At 42.7% G+C, this 23030-nt stretch overlaps 1 protein-coding gene and 1 pseudogene across 5 annotated transcripts in view; one reads left to right on the top strand and one right to left on the bottom strand.

Moving 5' to 3' along the window:
* Positions 1-23030, top strand: part of Armh4 (armadillo like helical domain containing 4) — a 186041-nt gene that overhangs the window by 92376 nt on the left and 70635 nt on the right. Inside the window, exon 6 of one of the 5 annotated variants that reach the window (XM_021249210.2) lies at positions 1734-2798. The exons of the other annotated variants lie outside the window; for them this stretch is intronic. Within the exon in view, the coding sequence (XP_021104869.2) occupies positions 1734-1816 (83 nt within the window). The 3' untranslated portion in view covers positions 1817-2798. Of the gene's footprint in view, positions 1-1733; positions 2799-23030 lie in introns of those variants that run through there. 5 annotated transcript variants of the gene reach the window in all.
* Positions 7419-8040, bottom strand: LOC101702764 (PRELI domain-containing protein 1, mitochondrial pseudogene; annotated as a pseudogene).

The raw sequence follows: 23030 nt of genomic DNA, 5'->3' as shown, positions 1-23030 counted from the left end.
AGCATACTTTATCTTCTCCAAGCCTTAGTTTCCCTGTCTAAGTCAGGAGGATGATAGTGACCTACACAGAGTAATCTTGGAACCAGTGCACCCACTTTTGCCCTTGGTCTAATGTTTTTCTCACTTTATCTGACAACTGCATCAGTTCTTACTCTTTGGAAGCTTCAAATCTGACTCATCCTTAAAGAGAACAAAACACCTTTCGTAACTAGTGTGTCCTTAGCCATTAAATGTGAGACAGCTCAGGGGCCCCTAGCTTGTTTTCTTCCGCCTTCCCTGGGCCCACATGCCTGCCAAAGACACATTACATCCAGGTGGGCTTTAGACTGGTTGGGGGCATTGATGGTTTCGTGGAGGGCCTGCTGGGACAAAGGAAGATGGCAGAGACAGACATTGTTGCTGCTGGCCTGGCATAGGGTAGGGCCTTGGTGCAGACACAGGAAGATCCAGGAGCCCTGGTGGGAGGATGGAGTGGCCCAGTCCTGGGGTCAGCAATGGGATTCTTGGCCTGGCGGCTGGTCAGTGGGCAGTCAGCAGTGGGTTGCTCCCAAGGAACTCCTGGGCACCCAAGAAAGGATCTTGCAGGTTCCCCTTTGCCAGGTCCACTGTTGTCAGGTGGTGGCCCTGTTCCTCTGTGTCCGTTTTCGAAGGACCACCTTTCAAACCTCTGTGGCCCCGTTTGGTCACCTTCCTCCTTTCCAGCTCATCTTGGTTTCAGCCTCCACACCCACCTTTATTCTTCTTCCATTTTCCCAAGCTTGGTTCTCTTTTTCATTCTTTTTCTAAAACTGCCTCATTGAGCTAGAATTTATGTATCGTCACAGTGGAATTTTTAAAACATTTTTTTTAGTACCTATTACTTTTACAAAATACATAGTTTCGATGTTTTGTTTTCATGCATGCGTATAATGTATTTTGGTCATGTCCATCCCCCCGTTACCCTCCCTTATACCCCCCCATCACCCATTCCCTTATTCCTTACTCTTGTCTAGTAATCCTCTGCTTTTAGACTTTTAAAAAATTTCTACCTATTAGGGAAAATGTTACATTTGTTTTTCGAGTCTGGTTTATTTCACTTAACATGATGATCTCCATTTCCATCCACTTTCTTGCAAATAATATGACTTCGTTCTCCTTTATGGCTGAATAATACTCCATTGTGTATGATATATTTATATATCACACTTCCTTTGTCCATTCATCATTGATGGGCACCCAGGCTGATTCCATACCTTGACTACTGTGAATTGTGCCACAATAAACATGTGTATGCAGGTATCCCTATAACGCTGACTTCAGTTCTTTCAGGTATAGAGCAAGGATTGGTATAGCTGGTTAATTTTAATTTTTTGAGGGACCTCCATACTAATTTCCATAGTGGCTTACTAATTTACATTCCTACCATGAACTAGAATTTATCATAAATTCCCTGGTATAGAATGTACAATTCAGTGGGCTTGAGTAGACTGCTGTGTTTCACCTGAGACTATAGGTGGGGGTATTTGGAAAGTTGGAGGTCTGCTGCTGTGATTGGGGAGTTCTCACTTGTCCTTTTGGTTCTGAAAGCAGGGGAACCAGTTAGAGTTTCTGGTTGAGGTGAAGATACACCTGGTCCTCCCCAACACCTAGCCACTAACACAGCATGACTTGCAAGGTTAGTGGATGGCAAGTGGATAATGAGCTCAGATGTTGTGGAAGGTCCACCTTGGGCTTCCTCCCTCTGTGTTTTCCAGCCACGTGGGCATCTGCAACAAACCACAAGCTTCCAGAGCAGAAGACTTGGTCACCTACTCTGAAAACTCAGTCCACTGCTTAACAGAGGAAATTCTTCTTCAGCAACAAAATGGATAGCTCACATCTTTTCTTCTTGTTTTGTAACATGGATTTCATCTTGTGTGTTTAATAGGCACCAGGTATTGGCTACGATAGTGACATGAAACCTTGATTTCATCCTCACAATAACCCTGAAATACAAACGATAATATAAAAGTAAAATCATATATTCAATCAATGGCAGAGCCAAGATTTAAACCCATGTTTATTTGATTATGAAAGTACTTCTGTCCATGTATGAATCTAAATCCCTCTCACAATTTTGGGACTCTTTCTCAGTATTGTGCTCAGGTCAGCAGATGCTGAATTGCAAGAGCCAGTTGTTTCAGGAATTGTGTAAGCCAGTTGTTAAACACAGCCATTATTAAAAATAAAATTCTATCAATTTTCTCTAAATGAACAATATTAAAAAATACAAGCATGCTCAGAACTCATCATTTCCTAGTTATTTTACTATGTTTTACTTCTTTCTGGGCACTTGAGGCTATTTGTATCTTTTGCACCATTTTGTGGAAATACTATTGTGTGTCTTTCCTTAAATCTGCATTTGAGTTGTTATTTTGATAGCTGGAAATTGGTCACAGTGGGAGAAATGACTCCACAGAAATGGGTAAATGTACAAATCAGGGTTTGATTTACTGTTTGGTTGGTGATCTAGACTTAACGTGATTGAACAACAAAAATTGTGTTACGTCTAGTCCTGAAGCTAAGAGGGACTTCAGTTTAACATGTACACTTTGCATTGGGATACAGACTATTTAAATCTCTTGATAGCAGTAGATCACGTATCATAGTTAAAGTTAGGAGATTTATGAGAAGACTCCATGGGATACAACTTCACTTGTCAGATCATAGAGGAATTGCAGCCATAGGTTGGCTACAGATAGGAAAGTTTGGCAAAAACCAGTAAAAGCGTCACTGAGAATCAGTTGGCTTTATTGGATTTGCAATAAACGGTATTTTATCTGTTATTATTGTTATTTTTATGTCTTTAAAATTTATAATAAACACACACACACACACACACACACACACACACACGCGCACACAGGCACACACCCCTTCCTACCTGTTCCCAGCAGACCTATTGCTAAGCATTTACCAGCACTCCACTGCTTTCCCACTTTTAGTCCTCAGTGGAACTGGACCCCTGTGGTTGTGGCACCATGGAATTCTTCCATAGCACTATCTTCTTCAGGAGAACAATCTGCAATTTATTGATCTTTCTGTACAGGTTTTATTTGCTAGCTTTTCTCGGGCAATTTGAAGTATACAGAGCTAATCATGTGATAGTATTCCAGAACAGAGTTGACACAGGCCGGATGTCTTAGTCACTTTCTCATTGCTGAGACAAAATACCTGACACCCACAAGTTAAAGGAGAAGATTTATTTTAGCTCACAGTTTGCAGAGGTTTCAGTCCATAGTTGGTTGGGTCCAAGGCAGGGCAGCATGATAGAGGAGAAACAGTCCATGGCAGGGTAGGCAAAAAGCAGCAAGCAGCCTTCTTTCTGTCTCTTTATATTCCATCCAGGCTACGAGTCTGTTGATTGGTGCCACCTATATCAGGATAGGGCTTCCTTCTTCAATAAATCCATTTAGCCACACCTAGAACTATGCTAATCTAATTAAGGGGCTAATCCAGATATCACATATCCTTGATCCATATTCACACACCCTAGATTCAGCCACCTCCAAAAAGCCCCACCTATGAGCACATGAGGCTTTGGGGGGACATCTAGATACAAGCCATAACACTGGGTAAGGTGGCAGGGGCCAGGACAGTTCCTAGGATGAGCTTGGTCCAGCAGTCAGGAGACCCAGGCTTCTGCATGGGTTGAGACTGACCCCATAAATTATCCCTGCAGTTAATTCACCTGGAGCCAAAGTCTGAATCAGGTTAATTCCAGGTTTTCTGCATCCTTAAGCTCTGCATTTCTGTGGCTGCTTTCTCTACATAGCCTTTTAAATATTGTGCTTCTTGGTTCACTGGGAGAGATGCAAATGTAATAAAGCTCCTCAGTGGTTCAGTTTCCAGACTTGAGATGACACTGTCTTCAATTTGTACAATCCTCTTGTAATTTACTAAAGTTTCAACACACATTCGCTCCTGTGTCCTCCTACTGACCTTAACACTGAGAAAAACAAGGAATAATTAGTGTCCTCATTTTAACGGGGAAACTGAGACCTAGGGTTGTTCGTAACTCATTCCAAGGGCAAAGCTAGCAAGCAGAGTTACTAGGCCTGCAGCTACCCTGTTGTCTTCTCCTTTTCTAATGTCTTTTCCTTTTGATCAGTGCAGACACAAAATCCATTGAGCTAGGAATGGTCACATCACCATATGTCTTATAAACATAGGTCAAACTACATGTCCACGTCCGAAGGTAGACTGCAGCTTTAGAAAGTTTTTTTTCTGATGAGGTAAGTAAATCCATTTTTTTTTTAATCAAGAGAAGAGCTGAGAGGAAGTAACACTGGATGGCTTGTTAGGATCATAACTGCTGTAGAGATCAGAGGCACTGAACATGAATATGCATACACCAGAGTAGGTGTCAGTGACAGATTAGCTTGACAGAGGACAGCAGCTTGGGATGTGTTTAACCATAATCGCAATCAGTTCCTCCATGAGCCAGCGGATCGCTTTAGTGGTGAGGCTGACACAGAGTGACTTTCTCTGTGGTGTTGGAGATCAAACCCAGGGAGGGCTTCATGTGTGCTAGGCAAATGCTAAATCACTGAGTTAACTCCGGCTCCAGAGTGATTTCTTTTTAAAACATTTTATTTACTTAAAATTTTTTTCCCGCAGTTCTGGGGATAGAAACTAAGGCCTTATGCAGAAGCCACACCCCCAGGCACCATAGCGTCTCAAGTGAACAACAGTTAGAAAATAACAGTGCTGTATTATGTTTACAAAATAGCCCAAGGATGTTTCCTTGTTCTGTTCTAGGTTTCCTGTTCTTTAAAATTTTTTTTCTTCTCACCTTTTGTTTAGTTTGGATTTGCCACATTTTTATGGGGCAAACTCTCAAAGAGGTGGGAATTTCACAAAGCTAAATATAGGTGTCAGGGTGGTATGCAGATAAAAGGGAGCTGCATTAGCAATGTGTTATCCAAGGAGGCAAGTTTATGTAACTGTCATAGCCAATCCTCATTCCAGCAGGCTCTGCGGATGGATGCTGCAGGCAAGAGGTGTTATTTAATGTCTGTCCCTAATTTGTTGCGAGATATGTTAATGAAATGAACAGTGAGGGCCTCTTTCTATAAAATAGACATAACTATAGAATCATGGTTGACGATTAGGGTGACATCTGGGGTCTTTGTCTCAGGTACCACCTACAGTGAGCAAATGAAAAGATGGAACTTCCTTCAGTTTAGCAGCAGGTGTCGCTGCAGTCAACTAAACCCTGGGAAAACAGGAAAAAGGAAAGGAGCACTAGTAGCTTACAATTAACCAGGCACCTGCACTTTCTCCACTCAAACTCCAGTCCTTCACCTCATACTATTATTTACTTTTTAAAAGATAACAAGAAAAAAAGCTGATTCTGCCAACCATTCCATTCCATAGATCCATTCACACCAGTTCCTTCATTGAACAAATATTTGCTAGGCATCTAACAACATGTGAGGCACTTGGAAGGCCTTGGGATTACAGTGATAACCAGAGAAAGTGTGGTTTTTGAAGCTTACAGTCTGATGGGGAGATAGGCAAACTAAGAGATAATACCCAAGGCTGAGGTTTCGGATCAGTTCTGGTATGCTTGCCTAGCATGTGTGAGGCCCTGGTTCAACCCTCAGCAAAACACATGCGCGCGCGCGCGCGCGCGCACACACACACACACACACACACACACGAGATAATACCCCCAAAGGAAGTAATTATGGTACAAAAGTTGGTGTAATCATAGGGAATGTACTGGGGGGACAATAGAAGATAACAGGGGAACCTGACTGAGTTGAAGGGCAGGCATGATTGTCCAGGTCCGATGACATTTGAGAAAGCACCCATGCATGCACTTTGGCACAGTCTGGGAAAGGAGGGTCTGTGTCCTTCACTCCGCTTAAGATTCTTGTAGGTCTTCCTCATGGCACAGCTGAGCTCCCCGGACATCAGCTGTTTGAATAGTGTAAAGAGTACCCTGTTTCTGATTTTTCTTAGATAATTTAAAGTAGCTAAAAAATTAATCATGATTTATATTACCATCGTTACCTGTCTTACTTTTCTCTCATTGCTGAGACAATATCCCACGGCCAAAGTTAAGGGAGGAAAGGTTTATTTAGCTCACAGTTTGTAGAATCCATAATCGGCTGGCTCAGAGGCACAGTGGCACATGGCAGAGGGGCAGTGATTCATGGTGGACAACAGACAGCAAAACCAACAAAGGACCTTAACAGCATCTTTCTACCCCTTTCATCTTATCCAGACTGCTTAATCCTACTGCCCTTGGGCCTAGCTTTGCACCACAAATCAATCACACATGCGACATTCAGCCATCTCTGAAAAAGGGCCCCCTAAGACACAAGCCATAACATTACCTCTCTCCTCTGAAAATGAAAACTGCTCCCTGTCTTTTATATGTGAGAAACTGACAAATGCTGTTGACTACTTTATTAGTGTATGATGCATGGAAGATAAAGTTAAATGTTGAAGCAGTCTGTCCTTCTCTTGCTTTTGCATTCATTCCTCACTGGGGTGTTTGGGTTAAAGAAAAGCTGCAGGCTCCATGAGGGAGTTGAGGTCAGCCTAAAATGCAGCTGGAAGCCAGTCTGGCAAAAGTTAGAAGATCTGGCTGGCAGGAAAGGACTGGCCATTGCCATTCAATCTTGGACATTTTCAGCAGATAATAAAGAAACATGAATTTATTCTGTTCAGTATTTGCTGTGCCTCCAGTGACTCATTAGTTACATTTTGAAGGCCTAAATTCAATTTATTAAGGGTGCCATATATTGATTTTTGGATGAGTGAAACCAATTTAGTAAATGTGAGTGCCTCCTCTTTAGGAGATCAAAAATTTTATTGTAAAAACATCAGAATTGGGCTGGGGATTTAGCTCAGTGGTTCTGGTGCCTGCCTCACAAGCGCAAGGTCCCAAGTTCCATCCCTGGTACCAAAAAAAAAAAAAAAAAGTCAGAATTGTGTTGTGATGAATCAGCAACAACTTCTTGCCTTTTTTGATGAGGGGTGGATTGAATTCAACAGATATTTATTGAGTACCTGTTATGTGCTAGGTATTGTTCCAGGTACTTGGGTCGTAGAGAATAAAACAAAGAGCCCTGCCCTTGTGAAGCATACGGGCTGTCATTTACTGCCACTTGACCTGCATTCTGCTTGTGACCTTGGGCAAATCTCTGCACCTCTCTGCATCTCTCATCAGCTGCCCAATGGGGGCATAAGCAGGATGGGCTCAGATGTGGATACTGTAGTGGCCTGCAGATGCTGATGGGCTACCTGTCCAACCCACCACCCAGACAGCACAGAGGGCTGGAAGTTGATTTTTAATAATAAAGTACAATGGGAAGAGGGCAGCAGAAGCAGCGCCATGCTGGCTGGTGACCTGTGGTGGTCCTGCTGGCAGGGGTGCACACCAGCTACATGAACAGCTGCTGTTGCTGCTGCTGCTTGGTGGTAGCCTTGTTGGCAAGGTCCTTGGGCTTCTCTGTAGCTGCCAGCGCTGTCTCCTTTGCCTTCTCTTTGGCTTCCTTGGCTGTCTCAAGTGTTTTAGAAGGGGCCTCACCTCGCAGCTTGGCCAAGATGTGTTCAAAACCTTCATGCTCTTGGTCCCATTACTTTTGAACTGGGTGAGGCCAAATTCCGGGACAGCTCTGGAGATGCCAAATAAGCTAGAGGAGATCCAGGCAGATTTTGGTCCAGCCACTGGTGTCAGACTTCACATGGTAAACACATTTTTCCTCTGCCTCCAGGTGAGGGTGGTCATGGTCTGATTCTGTGGGTCCACTATAGAGTCCTCAGGATGCACACTGAGTGAGCAGCATTGACAGGAAACGGTCACTCTGCCCAGTGGGGCGTCCTTTTGGTCTTGGTCAGGAGTCTCTGAGACAGGAGCTTCTGGTCAGGGGTCACCTCTAGGTGGACTGTGTCTTCAGTCAAGAGATGTTTGCTGTAGGGATTTGGGTACTGCTGCCAAAAGGCAGTGAACACTTGGTTCCAAGAACTTTGGAGCAAGCTCTGGCCAAGGAAATACTTCACCATTGTCCTGGCCTGGGTGAGCTCAGTACCAGTGCAGCATCAGGGGTGCGGCGCCCGGGGGGCACTCAGAGGCTGGACATTACAAAAGTAAGTTCCTTATTATTATTACTATTATTTTTTACTTAACTTTGGGGTCTGCACTTGCCTTTAATTTATTCAGAAATGTTTATCACACTGTAAAACATGGCCTCAAGGCTAGTATGGTCTTTCCATCCATGTTTGTTGGCATAAGAGCATATTTACCTATACTAGGTTATAAAGTAAATTGCCAGAAGCGACATGTTCCAAGTACTGAAAGGCTTCACTGCTACTTTCTCTTAATTTATGTACTTATCTCCTTTGTTTTACTACATTCAGAAAGTTGAAAATGTTCACTGTTCTAGTTTCTATCTTTTTTTGAATATTTAAAAAATTTTGCTATGCAACTTAAGCCAAACTCTGTGTGCAGTCCAAGCTGGCCTAGAACTTGTGATCCTCCTGCCTCAGCCTCCTGAGTTTTGGGATCATATAGGCATGTGCCACCATAGCTAGTGTTATGGCTTATATCTAGATGTCCCCTGAGAGCTTCTTGTGCTCATAGGTGGGGCTTTTGGGAGGTGCTGGATCATAGGTGTATGATTCTGGTATTAAGGGTGTGTGGTACTAGATTAGCCCACTGATTGGTTTAGCATAGCTCTGGGTGTGGATAATGGGAAGCCCCACTCTGGGTAGGGGTGACATCAACCAATAGGCTGGAAGGGATAAAAAGAAAAGGGAGGCTCGCTGCTGCTCCCTTCCTGCCTGCCTAGCCATGGACTGTTTCTCCTCTTTTTTTTTTTGGTACTGGGGATCGAACTCGGGACCTTGGGCTTGCAAGGCAGGTGGCAGCACCACTGAGCTAAATCTCCGGCCCTGTTTCTCCTCTTTGATGCCCTCTGCCATGACACTGTGCCTTGGAGCCAGCCAATTGTAGACTGAAACCTCTACAAACTGGGAGCTGAAATAAACTTTTCCTTCTTTAACTTGTGGGTATTGAGTATATTGTCCCAGCAATGAAAAAGTAAGTAAGACACCCAGCTTGTTCTAATTTCTAGAAAGAATCGTTGTAATATAGTGTTAGGAACCCTTGGAGGAAACTTCTTGCAGCTCTGGCTTTGCTCCTAACTGCTATGGTCTTGAGTAGCTCTTAATCACTTAGAGCGATGAAGAGTTTCTCATCTGTGTATAAAGGGACTGTGGACTGATCTGAGGTCAGCACCTAGGAACCCCTTACATTTTTTTTGGTGCTCCTCTCTAGTGGATCTGGACCTATGTTCCTTTTTGACTCACAGATCGCCTGTGATCTAGATCCTTTCATCTTCTTCCTCCTCTGGAGCCGATAAGAACACCCAGCATTCACTGTCTAAATTAGAAACCTGGCATCACCTCTGATTCCTCTTGATCTCACTGTGCTCCCACATCCTATCAGTAGCAAGGCCCCACTCCTGTGTCTCTTAGGTGACTGTTGGACTCATGCCTCTTTGCTCTCCTTTTTGCCCTAGGCTCGCATCATCCTGCACAGACTATTGCACGAACATCTTTATAGAGCTCCTTTCTTGTAGTCTCTTCCACTTTCTTTCCACTCTCCACACTGACCTCAGAGATACCTTTCTGAAACACAGACATGATTACATCTACCAGCCAGCAACAACTTCACCGAACCAGTATTGCCAGTGTGAGAAGGTGTCATGCTGCATTTCGGGAGACTAATCGGTTAAGTCAGCCTGGCCCTTTTTTTTTGGTACCGGGGATCGAACTCCCGTCCTTGCGCTTGTGCAGCAGGTGGCGAAACCACTGAGCTAAATCCCTGGCCCTCAGCATGGATAGCTCTTTGAAGTGAAAACCAATGTGTTTTTTGTGTTGGCCACCTCATTTACTTATAGGACCAAATGAGTTTCTTTGCATGGCTTTGAAACTGTGCATTTTTAAGCCTCATATCTACCTTCCTGTACCTTCTATCCTGTCTGCTTTCTATCCCTACCTTCTCTCTTACCTCCTGCTGTCTCTCTTGTTACCTGTGTAACTTTGTAACCCTACCAGTCTGAGCTCTTCTCCATCCAAGCATGTGGTGTTTGTTCATGTTTCAAAGACTTTACATATTCAGGTCTCTCTGTTTGGATTTTCACTTCCCACTTCTCTCTTGTCTGTCTGGGGAATGCCTACTCATTCTTCTACACCTGATGCAAATGTCATCTAATCTGTGGGAATTATTATTAATTGATTACTTGCTGACTGTGTTGTATTTGTTAATATGTCTCCTTGTAAGATTGTGAGCTGCTTCAAGGTCGTATTCAGGCCTTATTCATCTTTATTTTTCCTGACCTGCCATAGCAGGTAGCACATATTAGGGGCTCAGTAAGTGGTTGTTGATGATGGTAGAATAAAGGATGAATATATGCTGCACACAGGCATGGATGGACACAGGTGGAAGTGTCAGTACTTGGGAAAAGAAACATGTTACAACTGGCTTGTTTATCTTCCAGGCAGTCTTTGGTGTCTTTAGGTAGATCCTAGACTGATAAGTAGGGGATCTTTGGGCTGTAATCTTTAGAAACCTCTTAAAGATGTAAGAATTGATAACTTTATTTTAGCTATTTCATTTCAAACCCAAGAGTTGGAGCACTTTCCTTGTGAAGCTTTGGGCGCTATCTGTGGAAAGAAGGGAAGATTGCTCAACATTACTTGTCACTGTCTCTTAGTTCTATGAAATGCACTTCTGTGTCCCTTGATAACAAATCATTAGGCTCATTCCCAAATGAATTGGCTGTCAGATAGGCATCATTAAGGCTAGCAAAATGTCTTAGTTTCAGCTGAGCAAGGCAAATATGATGCACTCTAATCACGACAGCTTGGTGATGTGGTATCCTGAGAAGCAAAGAGGATCCTCTTTCAAGGCTTTGGCACATCTCTATTGGCACTTACTCTAGTCAGTGAGTAATAGCCAATATGTAATGCTTCCTTTAGTGCAAATCAAAGTGTGTGTGTGTGTGTGTGTGTGTTTTAATTGGAAATCCACCCATAATTTCCCAATGTGAAAAACTGACTTTTATAAATCAACTTGCAGGCAGCCATTTTCAAGGGTGTGAATAATAAAAAGAACTAACAGCTTTTACAAGGTCTTTTTTTTCAGTCTCTGCTTCCTATTCTTGCTTCCTCTCAGTCTTTTAGCACCTCTATCACATACATTATTATCCCGAAAAGAAAAACCACTCAGCCCATAAAAATGATGTTTTGATGGTCTACCACTCATTAAGATTCAGAAAAAGGCAGTGCTGTCCAAAGAAAAATGTGATACTCTCTTTCACCTAACCTTTTTCTTTTTCTTGAGGTTTCAGCTTCCTCTGGGATTTAAAAAAATTTATTTTATTTTATTTGTTTTATTATTACATGTTTGAAAGTACTAATGCAATGACAGTGCAACTCGTCATAGGGTATTTTACCTGTGCATAGTAGATCTTAATTCTTTTGTTCTCATTCCTCTCCCCTGCCCTCAATCTTTATCCCCTCCCCGTTTACAAAAGCGTTGTTTCCATTTTTTCCCTTCCATTCTTTCTCTTCAACAAAAAAACTCCCTTGGGATCTTTTGAAATGTTTTTATAAGATGATTATGTGTATAGATGGTGACTTGTCTCCTTCGAAAAGCACGTGGTTGGTTGGCTAAAAGGTGTGGGGCAGGGATTGGTATTAGTCAGTCTCCTCCATTTTTATTTGTTTACTCTGATTATGAGGCAGGAAAGAAAAAAATACTCGAAGAAGAAAAAAGAATAAAACATATAATCCTGGCATGGTGCCCGAGAACAGCGGGCTTGGCCTCTGGCTCTGTCCACCACTTGGAAGAGCCTGGATTTAGAGCTGACCACGGAGTTACTCAGTGGTCAGAAACTGGTGAAGATATTTTGCTCCCACACCCCTTAGGTTGTTTTTCAGCTTGAGCTGACTGTCCTCAGGAATGCTCAAAGCCCCCCTTTCTTGAACTTCTCTCTTCTTTTATATCCCCCTCCCAACTTCAACCTGTGGTCTTGTGAACCAACTACTAAGTTCTAGTTTGCATTTCTTGGTTGAGCAGGTTCCTTTCTTCACAAAAGCCGAGATTTTGCTTATTCACAGTCATCTCTTTGGAGTGTAGGACAAGACTTCCCAGGCAACAGATCCTCAGCAGAGTTCTATTAAACTAATGAAGCTTTCAAAGTAAAGCATCTAGCTAGACAAATACACTTCTCTATGGCATAACCTGGATGCTTGAGGCTAGAAGACCCTCTTCCTGTCCTGGAAGACACATCATGTAGGTGAAAGGAGAGGTAGCCCCATCCTGCTGCAGTCCAGAAGTACTTGAAGAAGGTAGTAAAGCTCACTCTCAGCCTCTTTGCTCAGAGGAAGCACACGGCCTGTTATTTTTCAGTCTTTTTTCTATTCATATTTGTCCTAGTTGACGTTATATTCTTCCCATTTTGTATTAACACATTGTAAGTTATATCATAGATTAGTCAAGTAAAATGCTTCTATTTATGTGAGTAGATAACCATATTTAGGCTTATTTGGGGTAGGGCTTTCCTTTGATTTTTTTTTTTGGTACCGGGGATCGAACTTGGGCCCTTGCGCTTGCGCAGCAGGCGGTGAAACCACTGAGCTGAATCCCCGGCCCTTTCCTTTGATTTTAATGCAAATGATTTTCATATTTTTCTAAAATCATGGATACATCTTGAAATTAATGTATAATTTTAATGCCAGTGACAAATTTAATGTTAATATAATATGGATTTCATGCCAATGGTAAATTTTATAATAAGTGACCTCCATGAAATACGAAATTTGGAAAAAGCATGTAGTATAGTTCCTTCAAATTTTTCTCATGAAATAGTGGCCAGACTGAATTTCCTTTGTGGTTTCCTATGGTTTTAAAAATATTTCTCTTAAATCTTTAAAGCCTTCATGGTTCCTACATCTCCCTATTTTCTCTCTCTCTCTCTCACCTTAACTTGTTTAAAAATTGAGGTAATATTCACATGACATAAAATTAGCCATGAACCATTTTAAAGTGTACAATTCCGTAGCATTTAATACATTCACAATGTTTTGTTACCATCACTTCCATCATTTCCAAGACACACTGATTATCCCAAAAGGAGACCCCATTCCCCAGTCTCCTCTGTCTCAGCCAGACAATCCCTAGATTTTATTACCAGAAAAAAGTGATAGGGATATATCTCAGTGTGATCATGGATTCAAGAAAAAAATGTATTCATGTATTTAAACATCACATTAGATGCCACAAATATGTTCAATTGTTATTATGTCAATAATAAAATAAATCTTTATAAAAAGTAAATTAGGCAAGGAAACAGGCTCCTTCTGAGGAATAATGCAGGTGTAAGGACAGTGTGCTGTGTATTGTGGTGGTGTATAGAACCCACAACTCACTGTTTTGATCTTTCAAAGGAAATTGGGAAAGAAAAAAATGCGTCTTTGAGGAAGATAATAATTGCTGACACTTAGTGGGCAAACCCTCTGTGTCTGCCTGGAGGTATCTCCCGGAGGCTTGAGGTTTGGGGGAGCCGAAAGCCTGCAACCACACAGTAAGCTGTGCGTGCAGATGGATTCTCCTCAATTGATGGCTTTGTTTGCTAGGAATCCAACCCACAGTGTCCACCATCAGCTAGTCTTACTCGGAAGGAATTCTGAAACCAGGGAGGGGCTCCATTTGATGGGGTGAACTGTGTTCTGGCTGGCAACATACCTTTTGTGGAACTATTTTTTCATTTCTCTCAAGTAGCATTATTCTGCTTGATCAACAATGTCAGATTGCCCTGATTTTGCTCTGAATTACTCTTGAGTCTTTAAAAAAAATCAATGACACCTAGTGCAATATCACATACATAGCAGGCATTTGAAATGATTTTGGTAAATTCTTATGAGTTCTTATGAATTCTAGTGACTGCTCTGGTAGTAATTGTAGGAAGGGAGTTTTTCCAAAAGTTTTGACTGATACCTATATTATTCTACTAAATGATGGCCATTGACTTGCTTATTGAACTAGAATAACATCCATTTGTATGAGGAGCTGTGTGTCTGTTTTAAGAACACCCTTGGTCCTTGATCATGTTTTTGTCTTCTTTAACTGAGTTATTCTTTGCTTCCCATCCTGTGGGAACTACAGTGATTGAAATGTAAAGGATAAAGACAGTGAGAATCAGGGGAGTCTTGCTGCCTTCGAAACTGTTAACAAGTACTACGTGCTCAGTCTTTATAGTTGTTTTTACTTAGAGTTTGGTTAAATTTCCAGCCTTAGGATACTATGTGAAAGTAGTTAGGAAGGAGTAAGTAGTAATTAAACATTTTGGGAAATGTTAATGAATACATAAATATTTAAAGTGGCAATATCTTTATATAATAAGTAATTTTGTGTTGGAATTATTTAGGGCAAAATTCTAATGCCAATATCTTGGGTGTAGGATCTGCCTATTATTCCTATTTCTAAGCACAGTTAATTGTTGGTTAAAAGTATATGGATTAGCAAGCAGTACCAACTATTGACTTCCAAGTCGACTTCTTTTGGCCAATATGATTATTTCCAGGTTGCTCCTTTCACACTACTTCCACTTGGTATAAAAGAAAAGATTGCAAACTGATTTTTTAAAAATTGTCCGAGAAAACTAACAATAAAGAAACCAGACCAAATTGCAGCCAAGTGGAAAGTTTCTGTGTGTTAGTTTTGGTGTTTGCACCACTGCTCACTCCTATCATGCTGTGTGATTGAGAGTTAACTATGCGGCTTGACTTGGGGATCGATTTTGCCTTCTTATTGATCAGGGCAGACATGAGCTAGGAAGTTGTCATAGATGAGAGTACCAGAATGTTCCTGGCAAAAGCCATGAGGCTGTGTCCTTCTCTAACTCATTAAGTACTAAAAATGATGTGGCTGGCCGGGCAGCCCTCCTTGGGATAATCAGATTTTCTGCTTACTTGGAAAGAATTATGATGATCTTTAATGAAATATTATGTCAAGAGTATGTTAATCATCTTTCCCCTCTTTGTCTTTAAAAATCCTCTCTCTAGAACCCATGGTGCCAGTTATGGGTTGCATTCCTAAATCTCAGTGCTTTGGTAACATTTGCTTGTGCCTGTGCTTGGTAATAGTGTCTTTTTAGATGTAATCCAGGTACGATGAATTCATTTGCATGGGTCCTAACCCAGTATGACTGATGTCCCTCAAAAGGGACATTTGGACATGTGAAGATACCACGTGAAGACTGAAGCAAAGACTGGAGGGTAGCCGCCATAGCCAAGGTTTGCCTGGGGCAGGATCTTCCACTGGAGGCTCCGATGGGAGCTCAGGCCTGCCAATACTCTGCTCGCTTTCTGATTTTCAGAGCTGTGGGAATAAATTTCTGTTATCTTAAACTGTCCAATCTGCAGTACTCTGTTAAAGCAGTTGAGGGAACTACCACAGCCCCTGAGATCCTCCTTTCTCTCTCTCTCTCCTTCCATAGCCAAGCTGCAAATCAGTAAGACCTCACCACCCCACCAAAACTCCATGCCAAGGTCTTTGGTGCCTCCCAGGAAGGGCTGAGTCTGCAGATCCTGGCTCTGGGTTGCTGGCATGCAAGCCCAGACTCCACTCCTTCTAGGTGTGTGAGTTTAGGCAGATGATGTAAGCTGTCTGTGGTTAGCTTGTGTTTATCATAAAATGGGTCTGTCTCTGGGGCTTCTGTAAAGGACTAGGAGTGACACAGCTAAACCACTTAGCATAATCCTGGCACGTGGCTTCCTTCCATGACGTCCTTGCCGCTGTCTGATCTCCATTCTTACATCACCCAGTTCCGAAGGCCCCCTTCCTCTCCATGGCTCCTGTGTGCCACTGACATCTGCTTAACTTTCCCGTCCCTTCTGTTAGCTGCTCTGAGGAAAGTGCTGTAGCCAGTGGAGAGAGCCCGTGTGTGGATGCTCACAGTTCTGGGTTCCATTCTCAGCTTTCCACATGTTAAGTGATTGATTTTGAATCGGTTAACCTTTCTGGGCCCTAGAATTTAAAAAATAATTTCTTTTATAAAATAGGGCTAATCTTACCCCACTGGACTTGCATGGGCAGTAAGGGGATCACATAGGCAGAAGGCCCAGCATGAGCTGAATCCTGGCTCTCACGTGCCCCTGGCTTGCCTCTGTCTGTCCGGGACAGAGGCTGTGGGGCCAGTGTCCTTGGCAGGCAGCCCTAGGGGTCACTTGGTTGAGTGCAGGGTGAAGCTACTGGTGCAGAGCTGCGTCTGTGCAGTCTCCCTCCCTGGGAAAAGCCTCACCAGACTGCAGCCGAAGGTGAGGCTGGCATTTTTTACCTCACCAGCTCTCCATTCAGGGGCTACCAGGTCCCACTGACTTGGTTTCTCCTACAGCTCTCAGAAGCATCCTCTTACAAGGGCAGTGACTGACTGGACCCTGGCTTGGGAAGGGATGGCAGGGAACCAGGCATGTCTATCAGGGAGCAAACTTTTCATGATCAGCGCTAGGCACCCAGTGAGGGCCATGGAGGTATGGGATTAGGATTCTGGTGGGTGGAGTTCCGTGGCCACGCCCTAGAGGAGGGACTGGCACAAACCAGGTTGATTTCCGGGCCTGACCAGTGAACTGAGGTCAGGGATTGTACGATTCCGGAGAACCTGGATCCTCTGGGTGGAGCCAACACAGGGCTCCAGGGAAAGGCTTGAAACAACGGTGCATGTCCTGGCTGGCTCATCACGGGATGGAGTGCAATGTGTACTCTGGGAAGCGACTTCATTTTAAGCCTCCCCAAACTGTATGGAGGGGCTCTTGGTGCAGGCTGAGCCCTATCACTCTTAGCTTGAGAGGCCAGGAAGGCCAGGGATGCAAGACCCAGAGAGGTGAGAGACCGCGGAATAGAGCTGACAGAAGCCTCGTTCGTTATTTCTTATTCATTGTTAGAGGAGCATACAGCAGCAGTTTGAGAACCTGGGACTCTGAGACCATCCTCCCTGTGTGCATTTGCTGTACAGACTGTGAAAAGCCCCGTGCTAGCCCACCCACCCCAGAGACAGCTTTCCCTCTGCTTTTAATTGCTTTTGAGGTTTAAGCAATGGCTTTCTTTTTTCTGCCAGAGGTATTTTGTAGATGGTGCTCTGATTAAGATACGCTCCTTGTGGTTACTTTAATTTTACCTATCTTTTTTTTTTTTTTTTTTGGTACCGGGGATAGAACTCTGGTCCTTGCGCTTGTGAGGCAGGTGGTGGAACCACTGAGCTAAATCCCCGGCCCTATTTTACATATCTTGACAGAGACCCAGTGGGCTCGGTTCTGTTGGGATTCTCTAAAAGGTCAGTGTCACAGTGCAAGGTGTCTGGTTATTGCTTCTCAGTGATATCTGCATGCAAGAGTCACAAATGCTGCAGTGTCTATGATCAAGCCAGTCTTGAGGGACCACCAATTAATACAGGGTGAAGAGAGTTTCAGGCCCTCCCACCGGCCTTCATCAGTCTTTGCTGATGGCTGTCAGGTCATCTGTTAAAATTAAGACCAGGTTGCTTTCCACAAGTTCCATGGAGTTAAAATAAAGAGAAAAATGAGTAAAGTGGGGTGGGTGGGGACAAAGCCGAGAATAAGCCATTCCTCACTTCTGACAGAGTTATGAGGAAGCAACAGCAAAGCTGACTCATTACTGCTGGTTTTACTGCCCTGTTCAGGAGACTCTAGAGAGGAATTAGTTGATCCTGTCTATGAAGGCAGACCAATGAAGAGCAAATAAACTACAGCCTAAGACAAGTGGAAGTAAAGATTAAGTTGTGATCATATTATTACTAAGATTCAAAAAGAAATCCAGTTTTGATTAAAGTACGCTATACTCCGGTGGACTTAATATGAGACTTGGAAAGCCTTTTCCTCGTGTTGATGACATGGCTCAGAACTGTAGACATCCTCCTGACAGCTCCTGTGCTTTCTTTCCAAATGCTTGAGATGTTGAGTTGCAGTCTGCTCAGAAATACTGAGGAGCTCACATACAGTGCAGTGTTGTGGATTTATATTCTGCACACATTCAAGGATGCTACTTTGGAAAAACAGACCACAGTGTAACATTTTTCCTGTGCATTAATAATCCCTGGCTCTGGTCAAAGTCCAGAGACTCCGACTGATCATTAATTCGCCATAAATGCCCAAAGCAAAGAGAGTTATTGCTTCAGTGGGTTTCCAGTGGCATATGTTTGGTGAGTGACGATTACAGGGTGCTTTTGAAATGATTAGTTGAGCCATTTCCAGTCATCCATTTGGAATCCTGTTCATGGGCAGCAGCCAAAGAGATGTTTTGAATGGACAGTCCCTCGATTATGGGAACGTATACTTAATGTGAAAGGTTATAAGTAAATGTTGATTTTAAAATTAGAGCTCACCTCAAGATGATAGTTAGCATCTTTGCCAGGGCTCCTTTGAAATCTTGGCCCCCTCCTCTTTCTACAGTGGTAGCTCTGTCTCGGGTTGGACAGAGTGTTTGGCAGAGCGGTTTAGCATCTGACACTCAGCAGATCCATGAGGAGCTTGGCCCCTCGGAGTTCTGTGCACCCCAGGAAACATGAAACCACAGAAAGGGCCATTTAAATGACACCTGCAGCCTTCTTCTGCCCCTGAAGATGCTTGGCTTTGAGTGGGCTCACCGAACTGTCTTGGGATTCTCTCATCCCTTACTGGCCCTTCTCCTTGAGATTGGGAGCTGCAGACACAGGAGAGCTTACCAGTCTGTTCTGAAATCCCAAACGCTCACATGTAGTTCAGTGTCTAGGGTTTTATGTTCTGCACATGCGTGAAATGGCTTAGGTAAGATGAGTGTGTACTCTACCTTTATCCATCACATTACCCAGCATTGAAAGACTCCTGAGACGGGAACTGGAAACCTCTTTCATGAATTCTTTGGGACAGTCCCTAAAGTTTGCCCCAAGTCCTCTCTTTCTTTCCTGTAGCCTATAACATAGCACTCATGTGCTTACTGCTTTGATTTAATTGCTTTACCAGCAGGGCTGCAGTGAGAAACTAACAGAAAGGAGCTGACTTTCCTACCTTTTCATTCTCTCTTCCTTTACTGGAGAAAAATAAAGAAGTAGATTTGAACAGGAAAATGGGTAGTTAGCGATGACACTCTGGCACTCCCTGCCTTTGTCTGCGTGCACTATAGTTGTTTTATGTTGTGTGACTGAGCTTTTGTAATTTGCTGTTCCTTCAGTGCAGAGTGATTCTTATTCCTCTAATAAGCTCTTCCCTCTGGTTGATTTGAGAGTAAGAGAGTGATCGTATAGATGGCAGTGAGTAAGTGATTGCTGGGTCTTGGTACCTTTGCTGCAGACTGTTAGAACTGTGTCTTTTAAGAGTCTCTGATTTGGTGATACATTTTATGCCAGAGAAGTGTTCTTGGTAATACACTTATGCCCCGAGAAGCTAAATACTTGCCAGAGTTAGAACCCATGAGAATCCCTTGTTTCCTGGCCTGTGTTCTGCTCTCTACATCTAGGTGCCACACTTATTTTACCGATCCCTGTTCAGCAAAATACACACACACACACACACACACACACACACACACGGAATATAGCATTTTAGAAAAGAGCATGAACACTAGAGTCATCAGACCTAAGTTTGAGTCCTACTCAGTACTAACTAGTTATATGACTTAATTAATTCATCTCCCTAGGTCTCAGCTTTTCCTCATTTGTAAATTAAAGACAGTACTCCATAGAGTTGTTGTGAGGCTAAAATAATCTAATGTGTGTGTAAGTTTCTTAATGAATCGTCTGGCACTTAAGTGTCCAATAAAGTGCCTGTCTCTATTTCTACTCACATGTTCAAAGCACTGAGGGAGGTCCAGGAGACAATACATGGTGATACTTCTATTAAAATAGGAAAGCACCAGGCTTCTTGTTAACCCTCTCATACTTCTTCATGGAACCTCACTTCGCTCATATTACATGGCTCATGTACTATGTTGGTTTGAGACCCCTGGAGAAAGTTTCTGTTTCATGTTGAAGTCTGAGCTCAACATTCCTGCTTGGTAGGTAGCTCTGCACCATTGTCCATTCAAGGGCAGGTTCCTTCTCATGTGGTGCTGCCATTCACCAGGGTGCTGTTGACTTCTGGCGTGCAGTTGGGAAAGGGAAGGAGAATGTGAAGTAGGCATGTCCACTCTCTTAAGGTGGGGTCCCTGAAGTCACGTGTGCTTTCACTTACATTTTATTGGCAATGACTTAGTCACAGAGCCATATCACCTTACAAAAGACTGGAAAACAGGCCATCTGGGCAACATGTGGATAGACAGGGTTCTGTTGCTGTAGAAGGAGGTAGTAATAGACATCTAGCAGAATTTGCCTGAAAACCTGGCCTCCAACAGCCAAAACTCCTGAAGGACTGTGTGCACAGCAGGCAGAGTTTCTCAGGCCTAGCGTCTGACTCTAGTTCAGCCAGAGACTTATATCATGACATTGGCTGAAGCACCCAGACTCTTGTACTCCATGTTTCTTGGTCTGTCCCCAACCATGACCATCTCATCTTTAGCTTTTCTTTCTCCTACTAAAGCTTAGCTTTACTATGGTTCACATGGGACATAACTAATTTGACTTTATGTGCTATGAGCTTTTATTTCGTTTTACTAGACTATGAGCTTTATAAATAAACAAATGTATCACAGCATTTTGCAGGTATTAGAAGACTAAACAATACTTATATGTTGGTTGATTGGTTGGCTGATAAATGTGAATCATTTGGAGCTCACTGGGAAAAGATACTTTAGGTATGAAGTGCTGCAGAATGCTTTTCTTTGGGAATGAAGCAGAGCCAAGAGAATAAACTCTAAGGTCTTTTCTGTGCTCACATTTTATGATTCTATGACTCAGCAGCTCTTAAGTTGGGAAGAGTCCTACCTTCATCCCCTCTGGTGACATTCCAGCTACAAGTTTTTTTTTTTTATCATCAATTTAAATTCTGGATTAAAGTTTCCATTTCTATGGCTCCTGCAAGGCCAAATTAATACATATTAAGGTTTAAATGAAAATCTTCTCACTTTTATGAATAAAGCTATATTTTAAAAACCTTTAGCATTTCAGGCAAGGGTCTGAGTACTTACAGGATATTAAAATGCAGGGCCATGTACTTTGCTGAGCTTTTGAGCCACTTTTTGTACATTAAATCCTAAAACAAATTCCTCAGAGACTCACTTTAAAAATAGTATCTTAAGCATTTATTCTCTAAAAATTTGCCACTGCAGTTCTGTTGAGTTTGTTACTGGTGAGGCAGTGATTGAGTACCAAATAATGTAAAGCAGTGCTTTATTGAATATTTGAGTCATCTGGGCATCTGTTTGAAATGCAGATCCTGATTCAGAAGGTGCTGGGTGGTGACTGAGACCCTGCATTTTAATGAGATCCCAGATGATGCCCTGATCCATGGACCAAGCTTTGAGCAGGATGTAAAGAATATTTTTCATTAACATGACCCTTTTAATATGGGCTGTTATTGGTTAATTAAAATATGTTGCTTCATATTAAAGTTATTTGCATATGTGATCCTTTTAAGATGACAAGATCCTGAAACCTGGAAAATGCCCTGTTTGTTTGTTTATTTATTTATTTTTGGGAGGAGGTACCGGGGATCGAACTCGGGACCTTGTGCTTGTGAGGCGGCAGCACCTCTGAGCTGAATCCCCAGCCCTACCCTGTTTATTTAACCTCACTTTTTCCTATAAATGTAGCACACTTGTGTAGTTCATAAACGTATAAAACTATGCGTGACTGGAAAGTCTGTTTATTTTGGTACACGTGGTAGGTAGAGAATACATTCATCTATCTAGTCTGGGCATATCTTGTTGTTAAGTTTTCTATCAGAATTAATATGTGAGAGGCACTGTGGCCCTGTAGAAGACTGAACTGAAAATACTTCTTAGTGCTTTATTTTGCTGTCTATAGTGAAGACTGCAGAAGTGTGCATTAGCACGGGGCTAAAACAGTCCTCAGGGCTCAGGCGGCCACTGCAGCTGCTTAGAGTGAACTCACAAAGGTTTACATTGCTTTTTCCACCTAGCAGTGGAGCATGGTCTGTGCTTTTCTTGTCCCAATACAAGTCCTTGTCTACCCAGGGCAGGTGGGAATTAGTGGGCATACCTGGCTGCCCTGAACCAAACTCACATGAAATTAAAGGACTTAAATGGTAAGGTGTGGAAAATTGTACTTGGAGTCTTAAGTGCAATATTTTTGTGCAATCCTACATGTACAAAGTCTGTATACTATTGAAGGCTTTAGTAGTTTTAATGGCAAGTGAAATTTACATAAGAGTGTCCTGAGATGTTAGGTAGTCAGGAAGTCTTATAGGGATAACCTTGCAGGTATTCAGCTCTTTACTGCATATTTCAGTATGATGGTTTCAAAGCTCTTCTTATCACTCAGTTGGCCAATACAGAAACTGAGAGAGGGGCCAGGGAGCTTTGGTAGAGCTACAGAATCGATGTGCCACCAATCACCGTAGAGAAAGGAAGTGGAGGTTTACATGGTCATTCACACGGAACTTTCCTAGCTCTGTCCTCCATGTCACAAATGGGGTCAGTCTGGCTTTGTCATTGCTCATGCACTCTATCTTACCATGAGCTTTGGGTTCTGTGGGTCAGGACTTAATTCCTGGCTCCACCACTTCCTGTGCAAATTATTTTGCTCTTCTGTATCTTAGTTTCCTTGCCTGTAAAATGGGAATGATGGAATAAAGTCTGAGTGGGGTTTCTGAGAGGTACTGAGGGCAATGAGTCTTAATTTCTCAACATCCTAACTCTAAGAAGCTCCATCTGGCTGTCTAGAGCTCACAGTTCAGCATGTAACATATTTATATAAACACTGTATTATATAAAAAAGTGAAAACCATGACATAAGGATACATGCATGGTTGTCACAACAGGACGGAGATGTTACTGATATGAGCCGTGGTTCAGGGAAACACTGTACACTAACTGAAGT

This window comes from Heterocephalus glaber, unplaced genomic scaffold (genome assembly GCF_053883595.1).
Source record: "Heterocephalus glaber isolate CG9 unplaced genomic scaffold, H.glaber_assembly_v1.0 deba00001118, whole genome shotgun sequence".
Lineage (NCBI taxonomy): Eukaryota > Metazoa > Chordata > Mammalia > Rodentia > Bathyergidae > Heterocephalus > Heterocephalus glaber.
Note: the sequence above shows the minus strand (reverse complement) of the source record. Positions and strands in the feature narration are given on the sequence as shown.